A 25,937-nucleotide genomic window follows, 5' to 3' on the forward strand; every position below is an offset into this window, starting at 1 on the left:
TAACTTTTATTCATAGATTGGAAGACGAAAACAAGCTTTTTTTTTTTCCCCCAACTCCCAATTATAGGGTTTTTTAAAACTTTGAATAAACCAGTCTTTTAACTGAATGAGCTGAATAAATGGAAATGAAGAATATACTGTCTCTATGCCTATAGATCAGTGGTTCTCGAACTATGGGTCAGCACTCTAAAGTGGGTCATGTGGCCCCTTTTGAATGGGGTTACCACGGCTGGTTTAGGCTTGCTGGGGCCTGGGTCTGAAGCTGGAGCCCCACTGCCCAGTGCCAAAGCTAAATCTTGAGGATTTCAGCCCTGGGCATCAGGACTCAGGTTACAAGCACTCTGCTCAGGGCTGAAGCCCTTGAACTTCAGCTTTGGCCCCTCTGCCCAAAGTGGGGGGTCTTGAGCTACTTTGCTCCCCCCTCCCTACCCTGGTCTCACATTTCAGTCCCGTCTCATGGGGTCATGAAGAAATATTTGTTGTCAGAAGGGGACTGCAATGCAATGAATTTTGAAAATCCCTCCTATAGAGGAAGCTACCGCTATTAAAACAGGATTAAAACTTCAACAAACTCTGATTCCAGGTGCTTAGCCAGTGATTTCCACAATTTACTTGTCTGGCTCTCTGTAAATATGTCTGAAAACATAACTTACTTAATATTATTTTTGTACTTAATTTAATTTTTTTCATCTATTATAATAAATTTAGGTCATAACCTAAATTGTCATTTTCATATTTAATTTTTAATAGGTTTATTTTTTCTATGGAAACCTATGTTTAAATTAAAAAATCTAATTTGAATAAGAAACTGATTTAAAAAAAATAATTTTTATCTGTGCTGAGATTGACCGATGTAACTTCTGAATTGCTGGCTCCATCCCCATCCCTAAAAAGACGTAAAAAATGCAAAATCCAGTAGAGAGGAGAGGAGAGGAGGAGACCACCCTTTTTTCAGGAAGTGGAATACAGGGCTGTTGTTCGTTAATACTCCTGTGATACTTTTTTCAGGCATTCAGAACCATAGTTCACTGTGGTGCCCTCCTCCTCTGGGAGAGAGACCTGCTGATTCTAATCTGAGTGACAGCTTGTCACACAAGTCTGTTTGCTTCCTTGAAACTCTGCTAGACCGCACTTTGCCTTACAGAGTAATGCTTGCTGTATCCCAGTTCTCCCACTTCCCAGATGTGTTCCCTTGTAGTGGCCAACTCCTGGCACTGGACACTCACAATAATTCCCACTGCCTCAAGAGACCTTAGTGCACACTTACTTATGGAGTAATAATAATGGAAACAGTGATGTTACAAATAAAACAAAAGCATAACAAGCTTCTATGAGACTAATCATAGTTTTTAACAGGCTAAAATCATTGCTGAAGATAAGTTTCTCACCTAAAGCAGCCTCTCAGCATCCTCAGATCCCAGGATGAGGATACAACTTTCATGGGTGCAAAAAGCCGAGGGGTTCTTTTAATTTCTTTTTATAGTCCAGCAAGCTTCGGAAAGGGATAGTTTTGGAGTACACCCTCAGTTAAGGTCCTTTTTCCATCCTGTCTATGGTTTAGTGTGCTGATGCTATGCAGTTTTCTCATCCTATTAACTTGTTCTTCCAGTTTCTCTCATATACAAATAATTTTATATTTGGTTTACCCTGCTTAATTCACATCACAGATAAAAATGCCTGTAGGACATTTCAGCAACTCTTATCAGATTTCCATGCATCATAATACATAACATATACATGAATTAAGCCTGAAAAATCTATCATGGAATTTTAGTGACCGCCATTCAAACTTCATTCTCATTATTTTTGTTGCACTCATGCTTGATCTTTTGACAGAATTGCATTTCTTAGTATTATGTCTGTTGGATCTAAGAATTCAGAAACGATACAGTCCTTTCATCTACTGTTGAGAGCTTGCAGTGTTTGAAAAGCTCTCAGCATTAGGCATTGCAGTTCACTGGTAATTTTAGATGACTGCCATAAACGAACGAACGAACGAACGAAAGTCACTGCCCATCTCAATAGAGCAGGTTAAAAATGGGGGAGAAGAGGAGAGGAGAGAATTCTAAATTTCAGGAATGATTCCATTTTTTATTTCCATTTTGGTTCTTTTGTTTTTTGTGTAAATTTTTAAAATCAAAAGCTTAATGTAAATTTTTATCAAACATATTACAGAAATGATTATAATTTTTTTTCATTTTCCAAAATAATAGCTTTCAACTTCTTGTTCTAAACATCTGTCAGGCTTAATTCTCACAAACACCACAATGGGAAAAGACACATGCCTTTTAGTAATTTTAAGAGGAATAAGGGATCTTTCGGAAAAGGCTTTATTTTCCGAAAGATCCGCGTCTAGACTGGCGCTTTTTTCCGGCAAAGCTCCGAGCCGGAAAAAAGTAGCAGCCACGTTTATGCAAATGAAGCAGGGGGGATTTAAATCCCCGCTTCATTTGCAATTGAGATGTGTCCAATTTGCATCCCTTTTACGGAAAAGGGATGCAGTCTAGACACAGCCTAACTGAGAGCAGAAGTTATCCTCAAATCACCATGGGAATATTCCACCTGCAACTTTTCTTTTCCTCTCTAAATGTAATCCATTGCTTTAAATGTTCACAACCATGAGTATGGTAACTATGTCTGTATCAGTTATAGTGGTGCTTGTGTGCAATGGTTCTTTTACAAATGATGTGTGATTTTTTTTGAGCATATAAAACACAAACCCACAATTTTTCTAAGGGTTAGATTGTGCCAACCTTATTCAGATTGAGTACAGGTTGAACCTCTCTAGTCTAGCACTCTCTGGTATGGCAATATAAATGGTCTTCCATGATTTTAGTTAGCTGGATGTTGACTTATCATGGATGTGGCTAAGTTCCCTGCAATCCTATAAAGTTTGTTTACAGGCTCTCAATGTTCTGTGCTATTATTTAGCTCCAACTTACCCCTAAATGTCTTCTATGAGCCTAGTAAGCAGAGGAAATGTTGGTAATGCTGCTAGAAAATATTGACCTCCTGTGGTTTGGCAAATTCATTCTGCACTAGTCAGGTCCCAAGGGTGCCGGACTACAGAAGTTCAACCTGTAGTAACTTTCTCCTTGTGTGGCCAGTTGAAATCAGTGGCTAGCAAAGTATGGTACGGAAAGTTGATTTTGTAATTTCTGAACACTGCTATGACAATACACCAATAAAAATTAATGCAAATAATTCAATTATCCTACTGCTTAGTGCAATGAACTCCTTTTTGGATGTTGTATGTATTGCTATCGAAGCAGCCATTTCAATGGGGTTCTAAAATTTAGTGTTGTTATGAATACATATGAGCCCTCAGAAATTGCTCATTAATCTTTATCTTCATTACCTACAAATGATTCCTTCAGGATGATCACATCAGGATGACATTCACTGTGATGCAGACTTCATAAACAAATGCATTCCCAGGACAAGGGCACTGATTTGCTAAGTGATTGGCTAATTTGTGTGCTCTTATTTTAAAATCTTTTACCAATTTCCTAATAAATTTTGTCTTAGAAATTTACCCAAATCATTCTTTAATTACTTCTGAAAAACTCCCATTTGTGTAAGTAGGAATAAAATGACCAGCATTTGTTGCATATGTGCATTTAACTTTGATGGATTCAGGTCTGCAGCTTTCATTTTCATTTGCAGGATGTGTTGGAATTTGGGATAACATTACGTGTTGGCGCCATGCTAAAATTGGAGAGACTGTCACCATCCCTTGTCCAAAAGTATTTAGCCACTTTTTCAGCAAATCAGGTATTTTGTTTTAAGTTATTTTGTGTAACTAAACTGACCCCCCCTCCCAGAAAAACTTCACATACTGCATGGTTCACCTAAAACCATTTAGCTGAGTGAAATCTATTCTGTGTCAACTGCATATTTGCTCATGTACTGTAAATTGTAAAAGCATGTATTTAGTGTTTAGGATGTTGTCTTATTTTTAGAGAGAGAAAAATAAGCCTTCTCAATGGCACCAATAAGAAAGTATGAGATACGATCATGGAAGCACTAAACGAAGCGTACTGATTATCCAAATTGAATTTGTTTCTAGAATTTCAGATTTCAGTAGATGCATCAACACTGACCAAGCCTAAAAGCCCAGCTGTGTTTGTCCTGACTAAATCAGTCATAATCATCACCTGGATGCAGCTCTTTTAGAAGCTAGTTCACTGCCTTTGTGCCAAAGGCAGTCCCCATTTGTCTGTGTGAAAGACTCCCCTGTACTATGAAATGCATGGAACAATACTACAGCATTTAGAAAAATTAATGCTACTGGGAGTTATTTGGGCTTATAATCAACTTCATGTCATTTTTTACCATAACCAGAAAGACCCATCTTATTTTCTTAGCCCAGTTGCTAGGAGGCCTAGCTTAGCAGGTAATATCCAGTGTCACGTTTATCACGAGTTTAATTTCTGCAGCACAGCTGGTCAGTGCTATTTATAATATTACATAATGCTTGCATGTAGGTTTTCACATGTAGCTCTCATAGTGCTTTGCAAAGTAAGTATTATTTCCACTCATTTTTCTGGTAGAGAAACTGTGGCATGAAGTTATATAACTGTCCCAAGTTCACATAGTAAATCACAGATCCAGGAATAGAACCGAGGTTCTAGTGTCTGGCTACGTCCAGACTGGCATGATTTTGCGGAAATACTTTTAACAGAAAAGTTTTTCCGTTAAAAGTATTTCCGCAAAAGCATCCGTGCCAGTATAGATGCGCTTTTGCGCAAGAAAGCTCCGATAGCCTGATGGCTAAAATGGCATTCTTGCGCAAAAAATTAAGGTGCCTGTCTACACTGGCCCTCTTGCGCAGGTATTCTTGCACAAGAGGGCTTATCCCTGAGCAGGAGCGTCAAAGTATTTGCGCAAGAAGCACTGATTTTGTACATTAAAGTCAGTGCTCTTGTGCAAATTCAAGCGGCCAGTGTAGACAGCTGGCAAGTTTTTGCTTGCGCAAAATCTTGCCAGTCTAGATGCACCCTCTTAGTTTGGTGCTCTATTCATTGGACTGTATTAGCCAGTCAGGCTTTAGAAAATGGCAGATTCAGTAAGGAAAAAGTTCTGTCTCTAGGAAGGAGGAAGGAAGGTCAAAAAAGGGTCAAAAATAGATCTTCTCACAGTATTTTACTGGTGTAACATCATCTGTTGGTGTCTCATGGACATGCAACTTGGTAGGAAATATGAAAGTGGGTTGTAATCAACATGTAGGGAAAAGATTATTTTCACATAACATATTCCTGTAAAGTTTTCTGTTGGATATCAAGAATTTCCAAGAGGATATCATGGTACCAAAATTCCATAACTGAAAATAGCTTTTCAGTGACTTCAGTTGTGGCTGTTCCAAGAAAACACATGTAGTAGGAAAACCTGATCTATCTGGTACCTGTCCATGGGATTAAGGATTAGAGATGGGCCATTGGTTGCACAAACTAAATACAAATTAGAATAAGCATAAATTTAGAATTCTGAGATGGAGACAATTTCTTTTAGCTCAGCTATGTTCAGAATGCTAAGCAACAATTATAATGCTGTTCTTTACCCAGACTCATAAAATGTGTAAAACTTGTTTGGGATTTTCTTCTGGCTCAGATTTATCATTCAGACAAATCAGTTTGATAGGGAAATAATTCAGTACACTGCATGCTTATTCCCCCCCCCCCCCCCAAAACAGTGAAATGCAGCCTGCTTTCCAAGGCTAGGTCTACACTACCAGGTTATTATTATGAAATAGTTATTTTGGGAATTATTATTTCAAAATAAGCATATTCCTCTTCACAAGCAGGATTTATTATTTTGAAATAAGCCCAATATTTCAAAATAATGGGCTTAGTAGTGTGGACACTCACCAAGTTACTTCGAAATTTCCCAGTGTAGACATGCCCCAAGTGGCTATTGCTCAATAGCCCACAACAACACTGCACAAAAGAATACTGAATAAAGAAAATTCTGCATGCAACTGAACCTATCTGAATTTAGGGGGGTCAGAATATGGTTTCTGAATTAGGAATTTGGTCAAGCCACTATAACTCCTCTACTTTTGAAAAAAGTGACATGAGGTCTTTAATTATTACAATTGCTCTGTACCTCTAATTTGAATGTTTTCCAAAAGATGACATTTCATATGACACAGACCCTGCTAAAACTGATTGGAGATGTAAAAGAAAGCCTGTTCTCACAAGATTCCTGAAGGGCTGCTGACTCAGAAGTTGAGTTACACTCTCAAAAGCTTATTTGAGTTAGTCCTCACATTTCTTGTCTGAGCCTATTGTGATGAAGCTTCTAATTTCACATAGTGGGTCCTGTGCTTTTGGGCAGTGGTGGGTTGAGTATTGTCTCTTCCTGTCTTTGGAAATTGGCAACTCTAATTGCTTAACTCAGTGGTTCACTACAGCTCGGTCTAACCCCTTTACTTAAGAGGCAAGCCATAGTCTGATTTAGACATTGGCAAGGGAGTGGAAAAATGTCCTAGTCTCTAGTAGCCTCTCTGGATGTGGAAGCAAAAGACCAGATTTCTTCTCTCAATATCATCCCCTCCAGTAGGGGGTTTTTCTCCTTCAGGTTTCTTGGGCGAGAAGGAACAGTTCCCTGGGCAGGGCTCTCCCTGGTCCTCACCTCTGTACCTTCAGCGTTCCTTCCTGGTACCTGACAGCATCACTACCATTCCACATCCTCCTCCCAATGCTCCTGAGTGCCACTAAACTGACTAAAAGGGAGGCTTTTAACCAGTTCCAGCTCCAGGAGTCCCAATCAAACAACTATCTCAACTGGTTCTAGCAGAGTCTAGATTAACTCCAGGTGTATTAATTAACCTGACTGCTTCAGCTGAGTTCTTGGAGGTTCTTAATTGACACCAAGTGTCTTAATTAATTCAAAGATTGGTTCTGAGTGTGGGCTTCTAGTTTATCACAGATAAGGGCCATGTTTACCACTTTATAATTGACAGAGGCCAGATGTCTTGTCATGCTTGAGTTAACACAAAAGGATTCCCTTTTCATCCCCTCTTGAATTATAGGTATGGAGAATAGATGGAAGTCCCTGAAGTTTTTCTGTATTGTGGTCTTTTTCCTCCTTCCTGCCTCTGCACATAGTTTGTGAAGGCCTTTAAAATGCATTATGTGCTAAATCAGAATTTGCTCTCATCCAGATGCATGTTCATCTGTCTAATATAGACATTCATCACTGTATATGCAAGCACTTCAATAATTATTTTTTAGATCACTTAATATCACCTGCTCAGAAGATCTTAAATAATAGTTTAGATTAATCAAGGTTTGTATAGAGCCATTTTTATTCAAATTACTTGTCCATCAAATTTGCTTAAAAGTGACAGGTAATAAACTCCCTTCAGAGTAATTTCAACAAAGCTACAAAATCTTTCAGGCTGTTTCTGGTGAAATGCTTCATGTTCGATGGTAGGAGGCATGATATTGCAACTTTGTATGTGTGTTTCATTAGCATAGCAAAGATATTTGGTATGATTCAGTGCCTAGAATAAATGTTAAATCAATATGTGCACATGAATGGAAATATGTGGGATTGATTAATGACAGTGCTGGGGCACAGAGTAAGTTAATGGACTGGATTCACAAAAAGGTACATTTTTATGAAGTGTTGCTTTAAGGCCTGTTGGTTAGGAAGCATTACATTTCTGAACTTTGTTTTGCAGGAAATATTAGCAAAAATTGTACAAGTGATGGATGGTCAGAAATGTTTCCAGATCTCATAAGCGCTTGTGGTTATAATGACAATAATGATGATAGTAAGGTAAGAAAAAGTTATTCTCGTCATTCAGATGCAGATGTTCAAAAGAATTTCATAGATTCCAAGGTCAGAAGAAACACTTATGATCATCTAGTCCTGGATAACACAGATCATAGAGCTTCCCCAGAATAGTATCTCAAGCATATCTTTTAGAAAAACATCCAAACTTGATTTTAAAATGGAGAATCCAGCATACCCCTTTGTAAAGTGTCCCAGTGCTTAATTACCTTTACCAATAAAAATGTACATCTTATTTCCAGTCTGAAATTTTCTAGTTTCAATTTCTAGCCAGTATTACTGGTGCTGTACTTGAAACTATAGGACCACATTCGGTTCCCAAATGCATATATGCACTCTGAAATCTACAGGAATTGTGTACACAGGTTTGAAAGTATAGATAATTTTTTGAGGTGTCAGAAGGGTAACTGTGTTAGCCTGCATCAACAAAAACAACAAGGAGTCCTGTGTCACCATAAAAACTAACAGAGTTGTTTGGGTATAACTTTTGTGGTTAAAGACCCACTTCATCATCTTTGCCCACGGAAGTTTATGCTCAAAGAAATCTTTTAGTCTTTAAGGTGCCACGGGACTTCTTGTTGTTTTTCACTGAGTTGAAATTCTTATCTAAACTAAAGGTACATGTACACTTAGAGTTGGGGGCTGATTCCTATTTTAGGAGACATAGTGTCCTGCCGTTAGGACAGGGGACTGGACTTGATGACCTCTCAAGATCCCTTCCAGTTCTAGTATTCTATGATTCTATAATACTTGTGCTAGCTTGATGAACAATAAAATGTAGCTGTGACAGCACATGCTGTGGGAGGGTCTAGCCACCTGGGTACATACCCCTATGAGACCGTAAGCATGTAGTCAGGGTCCATCCTGCCACTGTCACTACATATTATTTTTAACATGCTAACTCGATGAGAGCTAGTGCAAGAACATCACCTTGATCTGGGAGTCACAACTCCAACTCAAAGTGTAGGCAGAAAAGAAGAAGTATAAGGGTTCCCAAACGATAATGCTCTAAATCTAGTCATTATTTCTATTATAATCATGATTATTTATTATTTGTATTACTGTAATATGCAGTATTATATGAACATATTAGACAAACATCTGTCAGAAATGGACTAGTTATTGTATAGAGCTGCCTGGAGTACAGGGGACTGGACCATATGACCTCTTGAGGTCCCTTCCATTCATACATTCCTATGATTCTAGGGTGTTTTATCTCCGTTTCTTTAGTGGTTACTCCCAGTTGGGGTGAGAACTTATCTTTTATACTACAGAAGGAAAAAGGCACATTTATATTGAATGGTTGTCAATTTGTTGTAAAAAATTTAAAGGATTAGCAAAGAAATATTGAATTGGTATTTAATAAGAAGGTGGCAAACTGTTCAGGTCGTTAATGATCTGATGCAGAAAGTAGATTATCACCTAAAGCTTCCATTATGTTTCATTGTCAATTTCCTAAACAGAACAAATTCACTGAGCTTGCTAAGGTGTTGAGGGGTTTGATCCAATTCCCAATGAATTAACTGGGGCTGCATCTAGACTGGCATGATTTTCCGGAAATGCTTTTAACGGAAAAGTTTTCTGTTAAAAGCATTTTTGGAACAGAGCGTCTAGATTGGCACGGACGCTTTTCTGCAAAAACACTTTTTGCAGAAAAGTGTCCATGCCAATCTAGACACACTTTTCCACAAAAAAGCCCTGATCGCCATTTTCGTGATCAGGGCTTTTTTGTGCAAAACAAATCTGAGCTGTCTACACTGGCCCTTTTGTGCAAAAGCTTTGCGCAAAAGGGACTTTTGCCTGAACGGAAGCAGAATAGTATTTCCGCACGAAGCACTGATTTCTTACAGTAGGAAGTTAGTGCTTTTGCGGAAATTCAAGCAGCCAGTGTAGACAGCTGGCAAGTTTTTCCAGAAAAGCGGTTGATTTTCTGGAAAAACTGGCCAGTCTAGACACAGCATGGGAGTTTTTGTATTGACTTTAATGAAAATTAGTTTGGGCCTTAACCTGTGCCACTTGTATTAAGGATCATCTTATTGTCACTTCACGAAAACAGGAAACTCTCAACTTGAATCTTTTAAATGAATGAAAATAAACATTTCTGATTCTGCATGGCTGAAATACATGTCCTTATTTTTTAAAAACCCCACTACAAGATGGTTTTAGTGAGGGAGCAACTGACTGAGTTAACCCTGATCTTGCTATTAGATCTGCGCCCAACCTCTGCACCCTGGTGAACATCGATTGGTTTCAGTTGGGCTCCACACAGAGCCAGGGATCTGCAACCATGAATCTGATTCGAGGATGGTGGCCTAACATGGCCTTTCAGGGGAAACAATGAAACTTTCTACCCACAAAGCACTGTTAAATTTACAAAGATGTTACATAATGTTTTATTGCTAACTTCTTCCAGTAACAGAAATCTTTGACCCAGGAGTACAATTTTGGACAGGACAGAAAACAATTTTTCAAATTGATTATCTCTTTTATTCTATCATATATTTCCCAAATAAAATGACCAATGGAATGCAAAAGAAAATAAATATGAAAGTCTATAGGGTAAAAGGAGTTTTGATATTTTTTCAGGAGACATCAAGAAATGTGATCATATCTAAGATACAAGTTATTTGCTACAATGATACTTTCTCTTTTGTAAAGAGATTGGAGTAAAGATCAGGTATTTACATAGCTGGCCAGCATGCACAGCTTGATGATGTAGGGCCCTCAGATGCATGGAAGCAACTTCATTCACTTCCATTGCAAGTTTTTGGCATCTGAGGTGCAGAACTTGACCATAAGGATAGAAGTTTCAAGTTTTCAATTTTCATTTAAAAATACATTAAATAATAAATGTAACAACTGCCATTTATCATACTTATTGAGAATTTATGTAAATCAATAGTGTTCAAGCTGAGCTCATCTAAAAAATGCTTGTTACCAAATTTACTGAATGCATGTAGTAACAAAATAGAAAGCATCGGGGAGAATGTTTGCTAAAGTACAGTTCTCTCATAACCTACACACAAAAGTAGTTTTGAAGAAAATAATGTCAACTTGATTCTCTCATTTGCATTTGATTTATACTGCTATAAATCTCAAGTGCCATAGAGTAACTTTTGATCGGCAATAAGATAGGAGAATCTGGCCCTGTATCTTGCTAACAGTCAGAGTTTAATTTAAATCTCTTACAGTATTTAGTTTCTAGTCCCCATAATATATGTGAACTATCAACCTTCAAGAGCCTGAGAGATTCAGTTCCAGATGCTACTTCAAGCATCCATGATTTTATTCCTTTTTTTTCCTTTGAGTATTTGTATTGGGTTTTTAGTTGGTATAAGAGAAATAGGAATAACTGGGCTTCTCTATATGAGAAAAATGGGTCCAGGATAGAGTGAGTTATGTTGAATAAGCTGGACCTTGTTACAACCCTTTCTGAAATGTGGATGTATTTCAGTAGCTTTTATCTAAATTCAATAGGTCAAGGTGTACCCAATGGGTACATCTACACAGCAACATTATTTCAAAATAACTAGCATTATTTTAAAATAGTGTCAAAATACTGTCAAACTGGAGGACTTCTTACTCCGACTCCTGTAACCCTCGTTGTACAAGGAGTAAAGTAGGTCAGAGAAAGAGGGCTTTTCTCGAAATAAGTGCTGTGTAGATGCTCCCAGTTTCGAAATAAACTATTTTAAAATAAGCTACGCAATTGACGTAGCTTAAGTTGTATCGCTTATTTTGAGTTAAGCCCTGCTGTGTAGACGCATCCTAGGCTCCCTCCTAGGATGTTTTGCACATTGCCAAGACCCTGCCATATGGCAAAGCACAAGCTGGTCAGTCTTGCTAAAAGGCATTGAAATTCATCCGCATAAAGGAAAAAGTGAGTAAGTGATCACACACCTGAACTTGAATCTATTTTTCTAGATTGGGCAAGTCTTCTCTATCTAAAGAGATCTCCACACTGCATACCACTGGCTGTGGCATGTCGGGTATATGTGGCTACACACTGCAATGAAAAGCAGTTTTCATCTACGCTGTGGTGTCCAGCTTCACATGGTAATAAATAGCTCTGGCAAAGGGAAGCAGCAGAGAAAGGCTTTGGCAGCAGGGAGCTGCCCGGGGCCCTTTATCTATTGCTTCCCATGGCCAAAGCCTTTCCCCATTGCCAGAGTCTTTCATTGTAGCAGAGAAAGCCTTTTACAGCTCCCTATGGGGAGAAAGATTCCAGCAGTGTGAAGACTGTGGGCTGCTAGAAATTGAAGTGTGGATGGGGGAGACCTTACTGGGGTGTGTAGAGAACTGGCTTGGGTATATTCCTGAAAGGAGGGATGGCCAAACGTTGGCCTGAGGGCTGCATCTGGGTATGGCTCTCAAGGGAGGCTGTAGGAGACGGGAAGGGGACTGGGCACACTGGCACAGGAGGGCTGGGTTCTGATCCCAGAAATAGAGTGGTAAAGTCGTGCCTGTGGAGTGTGGCACTCTGTGTGCCAGAAGATAGTGGAATTGTGATTTGGGGACAGGGAAGCACTAGGCAGGCAGAACAGGTCAGGCCCCCAACTCCACTCCCTGTGGGAGCTGAAGGGCCAAACAGAAAGGTTTGATGAGCTAGATGCAGCCCACGGGTCATAGTTTGCCCCCCCCCCTCCCCTGCCATAGGTTCAGACATGTCTGTACTTGTTTTTGCCTGAGCAGTGTCTCACCCAGCTTGCCCCCCAGCAGTGGTTTAAATAGCAGCATTGATGGTATGTGGTCTACACACTGCCATAAGAGGGGTACGCAGTTTAGATGTACCCCAAGACAAAATAGGGGAATACAAATGAAATATGGGTAATGCAGTTTGATGTGCATTTGTAGGACCATATGCTGGTGTCTGCACATAGCTAGGAAATTAATGCAAGGCATAACACAGTTTTCAAGTAATATGAATGTTTGGTACCAAGGTAACTTAGGATGTTTCTTTCCATTTCTGATGCTCTTTGACTAAGGTATATAAGCAACAGCAAGACCTGACATAGCTACTCTGAATTTTCAGAGACTGAGCACCCTCAGATCCTACTGAAGTAAGGAAATCAGGCTGAGCCTGACTTATTCAAATAGTACCTGAATGGCACTAAGTGCATTTAGAAGATATGTACATCACTGTTATCTCTGAAATATATCATTGCTGTGGACTAATGGACTGTTTGTCTCAAGAATCTAAATTAGACTCAACCTCCTCAAGAAAATACAATACAGGACTTTCTCCTACTGATGCTTTTTATGATATGACTCATCTGTGCATCATACTGTATTTATTTACACTGCACTCTACATTTTTTTCACAACTTTTTCCATGAGAAGTGGTTAAGGGCCTTCTCCTGTACTCATTAAAGTAAATATAGAAACTGTCATTGACTTTAAATGGAGCAGGACTAGACTATTAATAAAAACTGTTATTTTGTCTTGCAAAGCATAATGGAAATGTAACACTAATTGCAAACTCACCCATGCACTGTTGAAAATTGTTGATTTTATGACACATGCACATACAATGTATTACACGCACAAAAACTATGTGAAAAGAACATTACTTAGATTTCTAAGCCAAGTACACAAAGTTAAGAAGTGTCAGAATTAAGGTTACCAAAACAACCTTAATTTAGCCCCCTTATGTATGTACATACAGGCAGTCCCCGGGTTACATACAAGATAGGGACTGTAGGTTTGTTCTTAAGTTGAATTTGTATGTAAGTCGGAACTGGTACATATTGTAGGGGAAACTCTAGCCAAACATTTCTCCAGAGCTCAGTTTTATTCTCCCACCCCTCACTTCCCTCAGTCCTTTATTCTCAAGCTGAGGTGTCTGCTGAGAAAAGTCGCTCCGCGTCTCCCTGGTCTGCTGTGGGGGGGCGCTAGCTTCGCGTCTCCCTGGTCTGCTGTGGGGAAGCATCTAGTGCAGGGTTGCCTCACCCCGTTTGTAAGTAGGGATCCGATGTAAGTTGGATCCATGTAACCCGGGGACTGCCTGTATTATTATAACATAGTCTTTAATTATGCTATTACATATTATTTCCACAAAACTACTGCCTCTTTTAATGCAAAGGATGGACCCAGCTCAGTTAATGATTCACTATTGAAGATTTTGTTTTCTCCTCATTGTTTAATATGTGGCCTTTACTTTATTTACTGCAAACTATTCAAACCCGGCTTTGAAGACAGAAATATTAGTGGCCTCATGGGCTTTTCTGTTGCACTCATCAATCTAGTATCCATATGCTTCACAAACTTTAATGCATTCATCTCCCAACACTCTTGTGAAATGAGGGGGCATTATTATGCCAGTTTTAAGTAAGGCAAGCTAAGGCCCAGAGAGATTAAGGTAAAAAGTATCCAGTAATTTTGGGAACCAATTTGAGGTGCCTAGGACCAGTGTTCCCTGGAAGCTGAGTACTTGTGCAGCCACCCAGGAGAGATTAAAATGCCGCCCTGCTGATTAGCAGAGTATCCACAGCTAGGTTACTAGTGCTGCATATTTGCATATGCCTTGATGCACATACTGAATTTATTCTTCACATGGATGGGAAAAAGCCACACATGGATAGACAAGATTAGAGGGAACATTGCCTAGAACTTTTTTTTGCCAGAGAACTTAACATTATGTATTACTAGACGGCTGTGCCATCTTCTTGTTATGCTCACCTACTCCCCTCTCTCTGGACACGTTTACTTCTCTGAGAGATCCTGTTGATGCTAATGACATGATGATGTCATTCTGTCACCTGACAGGAACATTCTGTTATCTGTCAAGAAATTTTTTTTACATATATATATATATATATATATAGAGAGAGAGAGAGAGAGAGAGAGAGATTTTTATATATGGAAGCACAGCTCTCCTTGAATTCATTTTCAATTCTGAGTGCTCTGCACTTCAGCAGATTAGGGCCCAAGTGTCTTAAACTGGGAGCCCAGAAAATAAAGAGCACACCAGAAGAAATAGGAGTAGAGAGAAAGCATAACAAAATCAATCTATAAAGGATGGAAAAGTGAAAAAGTAAATAGTAATGAATAGAAGTCACATGTTAAAAAATGTAGGTGATTGTTCAGGCCAAAGAAATCTCTAGCCAGTAGACAATAATGTGATATCTTTAAAACCCATTAGCAATTTTTAAAATACTTTGGGAATAGACCCATTGCTAGATGTAGATAGAATTATCAAATCATAGCACACTAAAACTGGAAGGAACCTCGAGAGGTCATCGAGTCCATTCCCTTGCCTTCACGACAGGACCAAGTACTGTCTACATCATCCGTGACAAGTGTCTGTCTAATCTGTTCTTAAATATCTCCAGTGACGGAGATTCTACAACCTCCCTCAGCAACTTATTCCAGTGTTTAACCACCCTGACAGTTAGGAAGTTTTTCCTTATGTCCAATCCAAACTTCCCTTGCTGCAATTTAAGCCCATTGCATCTTGTCCTATCCTCAGAGGCCAAGGAGAACAATTTTTTTCCTCCTCCTTATAACACAGCATCATCCTCTTTTCTAGATGGTAAATTGTAAATAGTGACATAGAAAAGGCATAAAAGTTCAACAGATATTTCTGTTCAGTATGTGGTATGAAACAAGGAGATATTCATTCCAGGTGTGGATGTATCAGAAGATTTACCATCTGTAACAAAAGAGGATGTGAGGCAGTACCTGCTAAAATTAAATATTTTCAAATCAATAGTTCTGAATAATATACATGCAAGAGTCTTTAAAAATCTAGCTGATGCTCTATACCAATACTGCTAATTTTAAATTAGAGCTGTTGATTAATTGCGGTTAACTCACAGGATTAACTCAACAAATTAATTGTGATTAATTGCAGTTTTAATTGGATTGTTAAACAATAGAATGCCAATTGAAATTTGTTAATTTTGTTTGGATTTTTTCTAAATTTTAATATATAAAGATTTAAATTACAATATAGAATACAAAGTGAACAGTACACACTTTATATTATGAATGCAAATATTTGCACTAAAAATGATAAAGGTAAGTATTTTTCAATTCATCTCATACAAGTGCTATAATGCAATCTCTTTATTGGGAAAGTGCAAAATACAGGTGGGGTTTTTTGTAATGCAACTGTACTCAAAAATAAAACAATGTAATACAGAGCCTACAGGTCTGCTCAGTCCTGCTTCTTGTTCAGCCAGTTGCTAAAACCTAAAACTAAGGTTTTTATATGCTAGATATGCTGAACATTCATATGTCCCTTTGTGCTTTGGCCATGATGCCAGAGGACATGCTTTCATGCTGATGACATTTGTTAAAAAAATAATGTGTTAGTTACATTTGTAACTGAACTCCTTGGGGGAGAATAATATGTCTCCTGCTCTGTTTTACGCACACCTTTACCATATATTTTATGCTATAGCAGTCTTGGATAATGACTCAGCATATGTTGTTTGGTTTAAGAATACTTTCACTGCAGATTTTGACAAAAAGCAAAGATTCTAATATGAGATTTCTAAATATAGCTGCAGCACTCAACTCATGGTTTAAGAATCTGAAGTGCCTTCTAAAATCTGAGAGAGATGAGGAGTGCAGCATGCCATCAGAAATCTTAGAAGAGCAATGCTGCTGGTGCAGAAACTACAGAACACAAACCACCAAAAAAGCAACCTTATTCTGGTGGCATTTGATTGAGATGATGAAAACGAACTTGTATCTGTTTGCTGTGCTTTAGATTGTTATTGGGAAGAACCCATTATCCTGTGGACACCCATTATCCTCTGGAAGGGTACTTGAAAGCATGAATGCACATGCATTGGGTGACATTGTAAAGAAGTGGGCCGCATTATCTCCTACAAGAGTAAACAAACTTGTTTGTCTGAGCAATTGGCTGAACAAGGAGTAGTACCTGAATGGACTTGTAGGTGCTAAAATTTTACATTGTTTTATTTTTCAATGCAGTTATTTTTTTGTGCACAATTCTACATTTGTATGTTCAACTTTCATGATAAAGAGATTGCATCACGGTACCTGTGTTAGATTAATTGAAAAATACTTTTTTTGTGTGGAGATAATCTTTGTAATCTCATGTGGACACTACACTTCCTGGACACTACCGTACAAATTAATGATAGCCATATAAACACCACCCTATACCGGCAACCTACTGACAGCTGTTCTTACCTTCATGCCTCTAGCTTCCATCTGGGACACATCACACTATCCGTTATCCACGACCAAGCCCGGATCTGCTCCAATCCCACAGAAAGAGATAAACACAAGATCTTTTTCAAATATTTTTAAAACTTAATGCCCACCTGAGGAAGTGAAAAAACAGATTGACAGAGCCAAATGAGTATCCAGAAGTCACCTACTTCAAGACTGGTCCAACAAGGAAAATAACAGAACATCACCAGTCATCACAGCCCCCAGTTTAAATCCCTCCAGCACATCATTAACAATCTACTACTTATCCTGGAAAATGATCCCTCACTCTCACAGCCTTGGGAGACAGACCAGTCCTCACCTACTGCCGAACTCCTCAACTCAAGTAAACTCTTTCTACCAGCCACACATCACACTTCAGATACACTCATCCAGGAACTTACCCCTGCAACAAACCCCATTGCCAGTTCTGTCTACACATCTATACAAGGATCACCATCACAACATCAGAGGTTCATATAACTGCACATCCTCTAATGTGATATATGCCATCAAGTGGCAGCAATGTCCCTCTATATAAGCCAAACCAGACAGTCCCTTCGACAAAGGATAAATGGACACAAATCATCAGAAATGGTAATACACGTAAGCCTGTAGGGGAACATTTTAACCTGCCTGGTCACTCAATCATGGATTTAAAAGTAGCCATTCTTCTACAAAGGAATTTTATCACCCAGTTACAAAGGGAGACAGCTGAACTGGAGTTCATTTACAAGTTCAAAACTATCCACTTAGGCGTGAATAAAGATATTAACTAGTTAATGAACTACAAAGGCAATTTCCCTGCCTTTGAGATTTGCATTTCCATATTAAATGCTATGAATGGACACATCCAGCCTGACTTAATTAATACTGGTCCTACAATTGACAGGTAACTTCTTTTGCTGTTTTATATATATACACCTTTCTACCCCAACTCATCTGATAAAGTACTTTTTACCCACAGAAGCTCATGACCTAATATATTGTTAGTTTTTAAGGTTCCACAGGACTACTTGTTTTTAAAGTTACAGATTAACATGGCTAACCCTCTCAGACTTATTACAGGGAAAGTCTATCTTGGCTAATGTAATCTTGCTGGGGTGAGCTTGCTCAATTACTCTGGGGGACAGAGTACCCAATTATTACAGGATCAGCTACAGACATTATCTTTGTGAGATCTAGGGGACTAATTAGTCTGGGATAAGTGGCTGGTCTATTGGGATTGGAAGGAACCTGAATCTTGTGTGATTTTTAGGTGTAAGTGACCATTTATCACTATGTCTAATTTAGGGATATGAACATGTATCCATGCACCCAGTTAACTGATGAGCCTGGGCTCATTGGTTAACCTTCAAGGTTACATGCAGGTCCCGCCTCCCCACTACCTCTATATCAGATGCAGCAGGAGGGGTGAGGGAGGCAAAAGCAGAAGTGCATGGGGGAGCCTCTGATGCGTCAGAGGCAGCAGTGTGGCTGGGGGGGAGCAGGTGGGAGCTAGTACGCAGGCAGGAAGCCGGCTGCAGCCTGGGGTGGGGGCAGATGGCAGCTAGTGCTCCCAGAGAGCTACCTGCCCCCTCTCCCAGTGTGTAAACATGTAACCACTGCAAATTTCAGCAGTTATCCATTTTAGCATCCCTTGTTCCATTTATGTAGGGTGATAAGTTACTCTGAGGAGTCTAAGGGTACGTCTAGACCACAGGGTTTTGTCGACAGGTACTGTCGACAAAACTTCTGTCGACATAGAGCGTCTAGACACATTCAGTTCTGTCGACAAAGCAAGCTGCTTTGTCGACAAAACCCTGTAGTCTAGACGCAACCCTACAGGCAATAACACCTTCTGTCGACAGAACTCTGTCGACAAAAGGCGTTATGCCTCGTATAATGAGGTTTACCAGCATCGACAAAACTGCTGACTTCTGTCGACGTTATGTCAACAGAACTCAGTGGTAGTGTAGACGCAGGTATAGTTTTGTCGACAAAAGTCCACTTTTGTCGACAAAACTCTGTAGTCTAGACACACTCTTAGGGTGACTCAGTGATAAGACTGTATAGGGATCCAGGAGTTCACATTTGTTATTGGCTTGGGTAAATTGTATTATAGAATACCCTGCCAATTTGAGGAAGTGGCCCTATTTTGGGCAGTCTACCTTGAGGCAAGCACACATAGTTATGACAGACAGTCTGCCTCCCCTGTTTATGCAAACAGAGATGTCCTCAGCATCAGACTAGGAACTTATTTTCATCTGATTATCCACCACGACTCCCATATCTTTTTCCATCATCTCTCATCTTGTAAGCATGACCTATGTTTGTTGTTCCTAGATGCATACATTGACATTTAGCTATATTAAAATGCATATTATTTGCTTGCACCCAATTTACCAGACAAACCAGATTGATCAGTATCATCAGTGATTTGTTCTCGTCACTGTTTACCCCCAATTTTTTGTTATCTACAATTTTGTCAAAGATTTTATGTGTTCTTTTAGGTCATAGATAAAAATGTTAGATAGGCTGGCAGCAAGACCCTGTGGGAACCCACTGGAAACACCCCTGCTCCATGGTGATTCCCCTTGTACAATTACATTGAGACCTGTCAGTTAGGCAGTTTTATAATTCATTGAATGTGTGCCATATTCACTTTGTATCATTTTAGTTTTTTAGTGCAAATGACATAACATACAAGTCAAATGTCTTATAAAAATCTTAAGTATATTTACATCAACAATATTACCTGTATCAACTAAACTGCTAGTCATATCAAACAAAGATACGTTAGTTTGATGGGATCTATTTTACATGAACACATTTTGATTTACATTAATTTTTATTACTCTCTTTTTCATTCTTTATTAAATCAAATTCCATATTAGTGATAAAAACATGAGAGGCCGTACAAGGTCAGGGTAAGATAGTGTGCCCCAGTGAGGTGCACTGGTAAGAAAGTAGCCAGCTGGGGGCGGGGCTCTTATCCAGCCCTCCTACCTCTGACTCCCCACTCCCAGAGCTGAGGCTAGGAGAAAAGCCCTAGACACGTGGGATCAGCAGATGGGAACCCAGCGTGCAAGGCCTCCAGCACAGCCATCAATGCATGTGGCCAGAAGAAAAGTCAATACAGCAGTATACAGACAATCCAGGAAGTTTTTGGAGAATGTTGGGAATAACTTCTTGGTACAAGTGCTGAAGGAACTGACCAGGGGCCATGCTCAGCTTGACCTGCTGCTCACAAACAGGGAGGAACTAGCAGGGGAAGTAGATGTAGATGGTAACCTGAGAAGCAGTGATCATGAGATGGTAAATTTCAGTATCCTGACCAAAGGAAGAGAAGAAAGTTGCAAAATACACACCCTGGATTTCAGAAAAGCAGACTTTGACTCCCTCAGAGAACTGATGGGCAGGATTCCCTGGGATGCTTACATGAAGGGGAAAGGAGTCCAGGAGAGCTGACAGTATTTTAAAGAAGCCTTATTAAAGGCACAAGAAGAAACCATCCCAATGTGCAGTAAGAAACGCAGATATGGTAGGTGACCAGATTGGCTTACCGGGAACATCCTTGGTGAGCTTAAACATGAAAAGGAAGCTTACAAGAAGTGGAAACTTGGACAGATGACTAAGGAGGAATATAAATATATTGTTCTAGAATGAAGGGGAGTAATCAGGAAGGCGTAATCACAATTGGAATTGCAGCTAGCAAGGTATGCGAAGGGTAACAAGAAAGATTTCTCCAGGCAGGTTAGCAATAAGAGGGTGATCAGAGAGGGGGTGGGGTCCTTACTGGATGAGGGAGGTAACCTAGGCTGTGTTTAGACTACACCTCTCTGTTGACAGAGAGATGTAGAGTAGGCATGTTGAAATTGCTAATGAAGCAGGGATTTAAATATCCGACGCTTAATTAGCATAATCTTGCCCGCACATTATTCTGCTCAACAGCTGATTTGAACCAGGAAGTGCGCTCCGGTGTGCGTTAGTTCGAATCAAGCCCCTTGGTTCGAACTAACATTACTCCTCATTTTTTGAGGAGTAATGTTAGTTCAAACCAAGGGATTTGGTTCGACCTAACGTGTCCCAGAGCGCACTACCTGGTTCAAATCAGCTGGCGAGCGGAGTGGCGGTTTAAATATCCCCACTTCATTAGCAATTTTGGTCAGCTACATTTGCATCCCTAGCTCAAACTGTCGACAGAGGGATGCAGTATAGACATAGCCCTAGTGACAGATGATGTGGGAAAAGCTGAAGTACCCAATGCTTTCTTTGCGTCTGTCTTCACAGACAAGGTCAGCTCCCAGACTACCTCACTCCCCCGCCCCCACCAGACACAGCAGAGGAAAATTGTCCCCACCGGGCTTCCGTCCCAGGGAAACAGGAAATACCGGATATTGCACATGTCCGGTATTTCCTGTTCTTTTTTTTTTTTTTTTTTTTTTACCAGACAGAGCCCGCAAATACCAGACTGTCTGGGTGAAAACCGGACACCTGGCAACCCTACCTATGGCCATCAGCCAGGATCCTGGTGTATGGGGCTGGACCCTGGCTTGCAGGGCCAGCAGTAGAACATCAGACATGTGGAGCTGGCAGCCAGAACCCCAGACACTGGGCCAGGAGCTCAAGAGTGCTGGAGCACCCGTCCCCCCCCCCCACACACACACACTGTTAGTTCTCTTTCCATGCCAATGGGCACTGGCCCCACAGTTCCCATTTGGCTGGAAACAGGAGTCACCAATTGGGACTGCCCCAGTCCCAAACCTCTTCACCCTGTATTACACCCTACACACACCCACACCCCAGACCTCTGCCCTGACTCCTGCCCCCCTGACACACACACGGCCCCCTGCCCTGGGCCCTCCACAGTCCCAGCTCCCTGCCCTTTCTCCTGCTCCCTCCTCCACCCTGCCCTGCACTCCCTGCCCTGCATCTCCTACGCCTCCAGTACCTTTCCCTGAGCTCCACACACACCCAGCTCCCTGCTCTGAGTCACCCTAAACCCACCCCAACCAAGGTTCCCTCTGTGCTGTGTAGCCATGCAGCTGCCTATTAACCTCAGAGCTGCTGTGCACGGAGCTGCCGTGGCTGGGGGAGAAACCCATCTGCCCTAGCTTTGGCAGCTCCCTGCTGGCCCTGCCGGGGGAGGTGCATGCTTCTCCAGTCCCAGGAAGATCAGCAGGGAGTTACTGCAGAGGGAGGCAAGGCTCACTCCTCCACCCCCAGCAGCAGGGCTGGATTAAGAAAGGGGCTTTAGTGGGCCTCTTAGTCCAGAGCTCTGGAATGCAGCCCATAAGTCTCTGTGTTCTGCTGACGATTAAGCAGATGTATTCAGGGGATTATCAATGATAACACCAACATTCTTCTTGAATGATGTGTGTATTTATTTGTGTAAATGTATATTCGCTGAAATTTTCAGGGGATACACATTTACCCGGGGAGAGGAGGGCGAAGTGGGGAAAAGGGAGCCAGTCTTGTAATAACCTCTTTGTGGGGAGCCAGCTTAAAAGTTCCGGATCCTGATCCCTCACACTTCCCCCCACGCTGCTGTCTCACAGCCTAACAACTTCACTTTCTTCAATTGGTTTCTCTGAAACTTGGCCATGGAATCTCTGTTCCTTCCCCTATTGCTATTATCATCTACATTAGCTTATGTTACACATTTTAGTTGCATGTTTGGACTGTAATGATTGTGATGCATTCAGCATGAAAGACACTGTAAACTAACGAGCTTTTCCCATCTTTCTGTGTATGTGTGCATGGACACTGCATGCATCACCGTGGTATCTGGGCTCCTACCTTCTTGAGTGAAACTTACATACATGTGATTCTATTCCCTTAAAATATACAACACTAGAAGGTTTATCTGGAGTTCCTTGGGTACTTAACTCATTTTTTTTTTAAAATAAAATGAAAATGTACGTGCTTCATTTGAGTCATTGCTCTGAGGCAAAGCTGGGGATGAGGGGTTCAGTATGCAGGCTTCCCTGGGAAGAGAAGACTACCCCTGCATTCTTTCACCACAGCAGTTTAGGGTCAGGTGAGAAGTGCCTTTCATGGCCACTGAAGCTCTATTGGCTACTGCAGCTCCATTGGGCACAGCTGGGAGAGGGGTGCATGTCCCCCACTGGGGCTGGTCCAAGTTTGTCTGCCCCCTGCGTTCCCCAGCCAGAGTGAAGAAAGCAGCAAAATGCATTTCCTGTTTGCTCTCTCATGAATAGGAACAGCCAACAATTCCCATATGAATCGGAGTGGAGGAGGAAGAGCTTCACTGCCCCCCTTGCCATCCATAAAAGGCGCCTGAGAGGTGGGAGGCTCAGGGCTGAGGCAGCCCCAGATGGGAGCAGTGTACCTCCAGCTAGCCCCTTTCACCTGCCTGGTGATTCTCTCTCTTTTCAGTATAGTTTTCTGAGAAGCAACCCCATTCCAGGCACATCCTGTTTTCCTGACATAATCAAACTCTGACCTTGCTTTAAGTTATGATAAGAGGAGGCTGTATACTGAATTTGGTGGTCCTAGCTCTTACTCTTTAGAAGGAGTTCTTGAACAAACAGATGAATGGATAGAACACAGACAAACTCTCTCAAATATACAGTAGACTATTCCTACCCTTTTGCTTCCTGTCTTTCAACCAGTTTCTGAAATCATGTCTGCTTTCTCTGCTTCAGAGCTTTTTGTGTGGGACATTTTCAAATGATTTTTGAAGCTCCAAATGTACTGTATCAACTGGTTTCCAACCTGTGGTCCGCAGACCCCTGAGGGTCAGTGGCAGTGCTGCAGAGGGTCTGCAGAAAGTTTAAAACTGAGGTACTTTTCTTTTCCTTTTTTTTATTTGCCCAGAGAGGGTGGAAGGGGAGCACGTGAAATTTTAATAGATTGAAAAGGGGTCCATATGCTCAAAAAGGTAGGAACTACTGAACTGGATTATACCAGTCCACACACTTTTTGACACTCTCAAAGAATTCTACTAGAATTTCCCTTTACAAAAGCCATGTTGACTCTTCCCCTATACAACATGTTCACCTATGTGTCTGAAAAGTCAGATCTTTACAATAGTTTCAAATTGCCTGGTATTGAGGTTCAGATTAACAGCCTATACAGGCAGTCCCCGAGTTACGCGGATCCGACTTAAGTCGGATCCGCAGTTACGAACAGGGCCGTTCTTCTCCCTGGTCTCCAGCAGACCAGGGAGAGGAAGCAAAGCGGCGGAACACGTGGGCAGCGGACAGGGCTGTCCGCTGCCCACGCGCTCCGCGGCTTGGCTCTGCTTTGCCCCCCCCCCTCAGTCTGCAGACCAGGGGGACGGAGGGGGGGGGGGCAAAGCAGAGCCAAGCAGAGCCAAGCCGCGGAGCATGCGGTCAGCTGACAGCCCAGACGCGTCTGGGCTATCAGCTGGCAGTGCGCTCCGTGGCTTGGCTCTGCTTTGCCCCCCCCCCCCGGTCTGCAGACCAGGGGGACGAGGGGGGACGGGGGGGACGGGGGGGCAAAGCAGAGCCAAGCCGCAGAGTGCGCGGTCAGCTGACAGCTGTCAGCTGGCCGCGTCCTCCGCGGCTTGGCTCTGCTTTGCCCCCCGCCATCCCGCTGGTCTGCAGAGCAGCGGCTGAATCTGGACGCCAGTTCCGACTTACATACAGATTCAACTTAAGAACAAACCTACAGTCCCTATATTGTACGTAACCCGGGGACTGCCTGTAATTATAAGGATTTCTTCTGGAACTTTTTTTTTTATTGTAATTTCAATGACTATCTTCCAGTCATCTGTTACAAAGGCTGATTTAAGTGATATGTTACATATCACAGTTCATAATTTCTGCAATTTCATATTGGAGTTCCTTCAGAACCTGTGTGTGAATACCATCTGGTCCTGGGGATTTTTCACAGTTTAATTTATTGATTTGTTCTAAAACTCACTCACAGAGCTCCAGAAACGTGTCCTTCCTCATCTGAAAATTTTGGAGCCACTGCTGTTCGCCCGACCACTCCATAACGAGCCAGTCCCACCAGTCAGCACTTGGTGTCTAGATGCCATCAGTGGGGTGCTTAGTGTGCAGGGGAGGGCAGGCAGGATACAGCAGCACGAGCCACAACTGCAGAGAGGAGAAGAAGGTTTCCAAGTGGAGCCAGCGATTGGGTTCCTGCAAGGCCAGGAAGACAGCCTGCAGAAACTGCTGCAGGAGGTGAGTTTCTAGCCAGAAACTTGCCAATGTGATTGTGCTGGGAGTGGGGGCAGTGCCTAAAGCCTTTTCCCTCTTCCCTCTGGGATGACAGTTTTGAAAGAGAAACGGCTTGGCAGCTGCTTTTCTGAGCAGTGTGCCGGGCAAGCAGAGGAGCCTGCCAGGGGCTCCCCACTGCATCTGCGAGTGGGCCAGATCTCGTGGCTTGGCGGGCCGAATTTGGCCACGGGCCATTTTTGGCTTAGGCCTGTTCCAAGTGAGGGTTGATGTTGAAAGAACAACCAGGTAATAGAGAAAAACTTGCCCTGCTCCTTTCTGCATTGTATCTGTTCAGTGGATATATAGAATAATTCAGACTCCTGAACTTCATAAACAGAGTACTACAGTCACTTAAAATAATAGCCCAAAATAGTTCCTCTAAAAAAATAAAATACAATTCTATGTAAAAGAGCCCTTATAGATAAGTATGCTAGCAAATGTGAGTTATATAACCACAGTCTGTTACTTTTTACTTTTACATGCAGTTTCTCCATTTATCCTTTGTCTTCTTAAAACCAGTTAACATCAGGCAACCACACTAGAAAGAAAACATTCCAGAATAAGTTCAGCAACTTTTAGTATAACTTTGTCAAAATATAAACATTTCCATGACAATTACTCTGCAAACTGAAAGCAGCTGAGCTATGCAATGTGCTAGTCACCTACTGGGTTATATTTAGTGGCTATATATGTCAATTTTTTTTCAGTAAATATAGTAACAAATAAAACCTTAAGTCATCCCTTTAAAAAAAAATC

The 25,937-nt window shown here is 41.2% G+C and overlaps 1 protein-coding gene across 4 annotated transcripts in view; it reads left to right on the forward strand.

The window, feature by feature from the left end:
* VIPR2 (vasoactive intestinal peptide receptor 2) overlaps positions 1-25,937 on the forward strand; it is a 142,507-nt gene that overhangs the window by 26,215 nt on the left and 90,355 nt on the right. For all 4 annotated transcript variants that reach the window (XR_012902111.1, XM_075922730.1, XM_075922731.1 and 1 more), the window contains exons 3-4: positions 3,667-3,774; positions 7,688-7,785. Coding sequence is in view for 3 of the 4 variants with exons in the window: in XM_075922730.1 (XP_075778845.1) it covers positions 3,667-3,774; positions 7,688-7,785 (206 nt within the window). In the remaining variant the exon portion in view is untranslated. The remainder of the gene's footprint in view (positions 1-3,666; positions 3,775-7,687; positions 7,786-25,937) is intronic.

Source organism: Pelodiscus sinensis, chromosome 2, assembly GCF_049634645.1.
Source record: "Pelodiscus sinensis isolate JC-2024 chromosome 2, ASM4963464v1, whole genome shotgun sequence".
Lineage (NCBI taxonomy): Eukaryota > Metazoa > Chordata > Testudines > Trionychidae > Pelodiscus > Pelodiscus sinensis.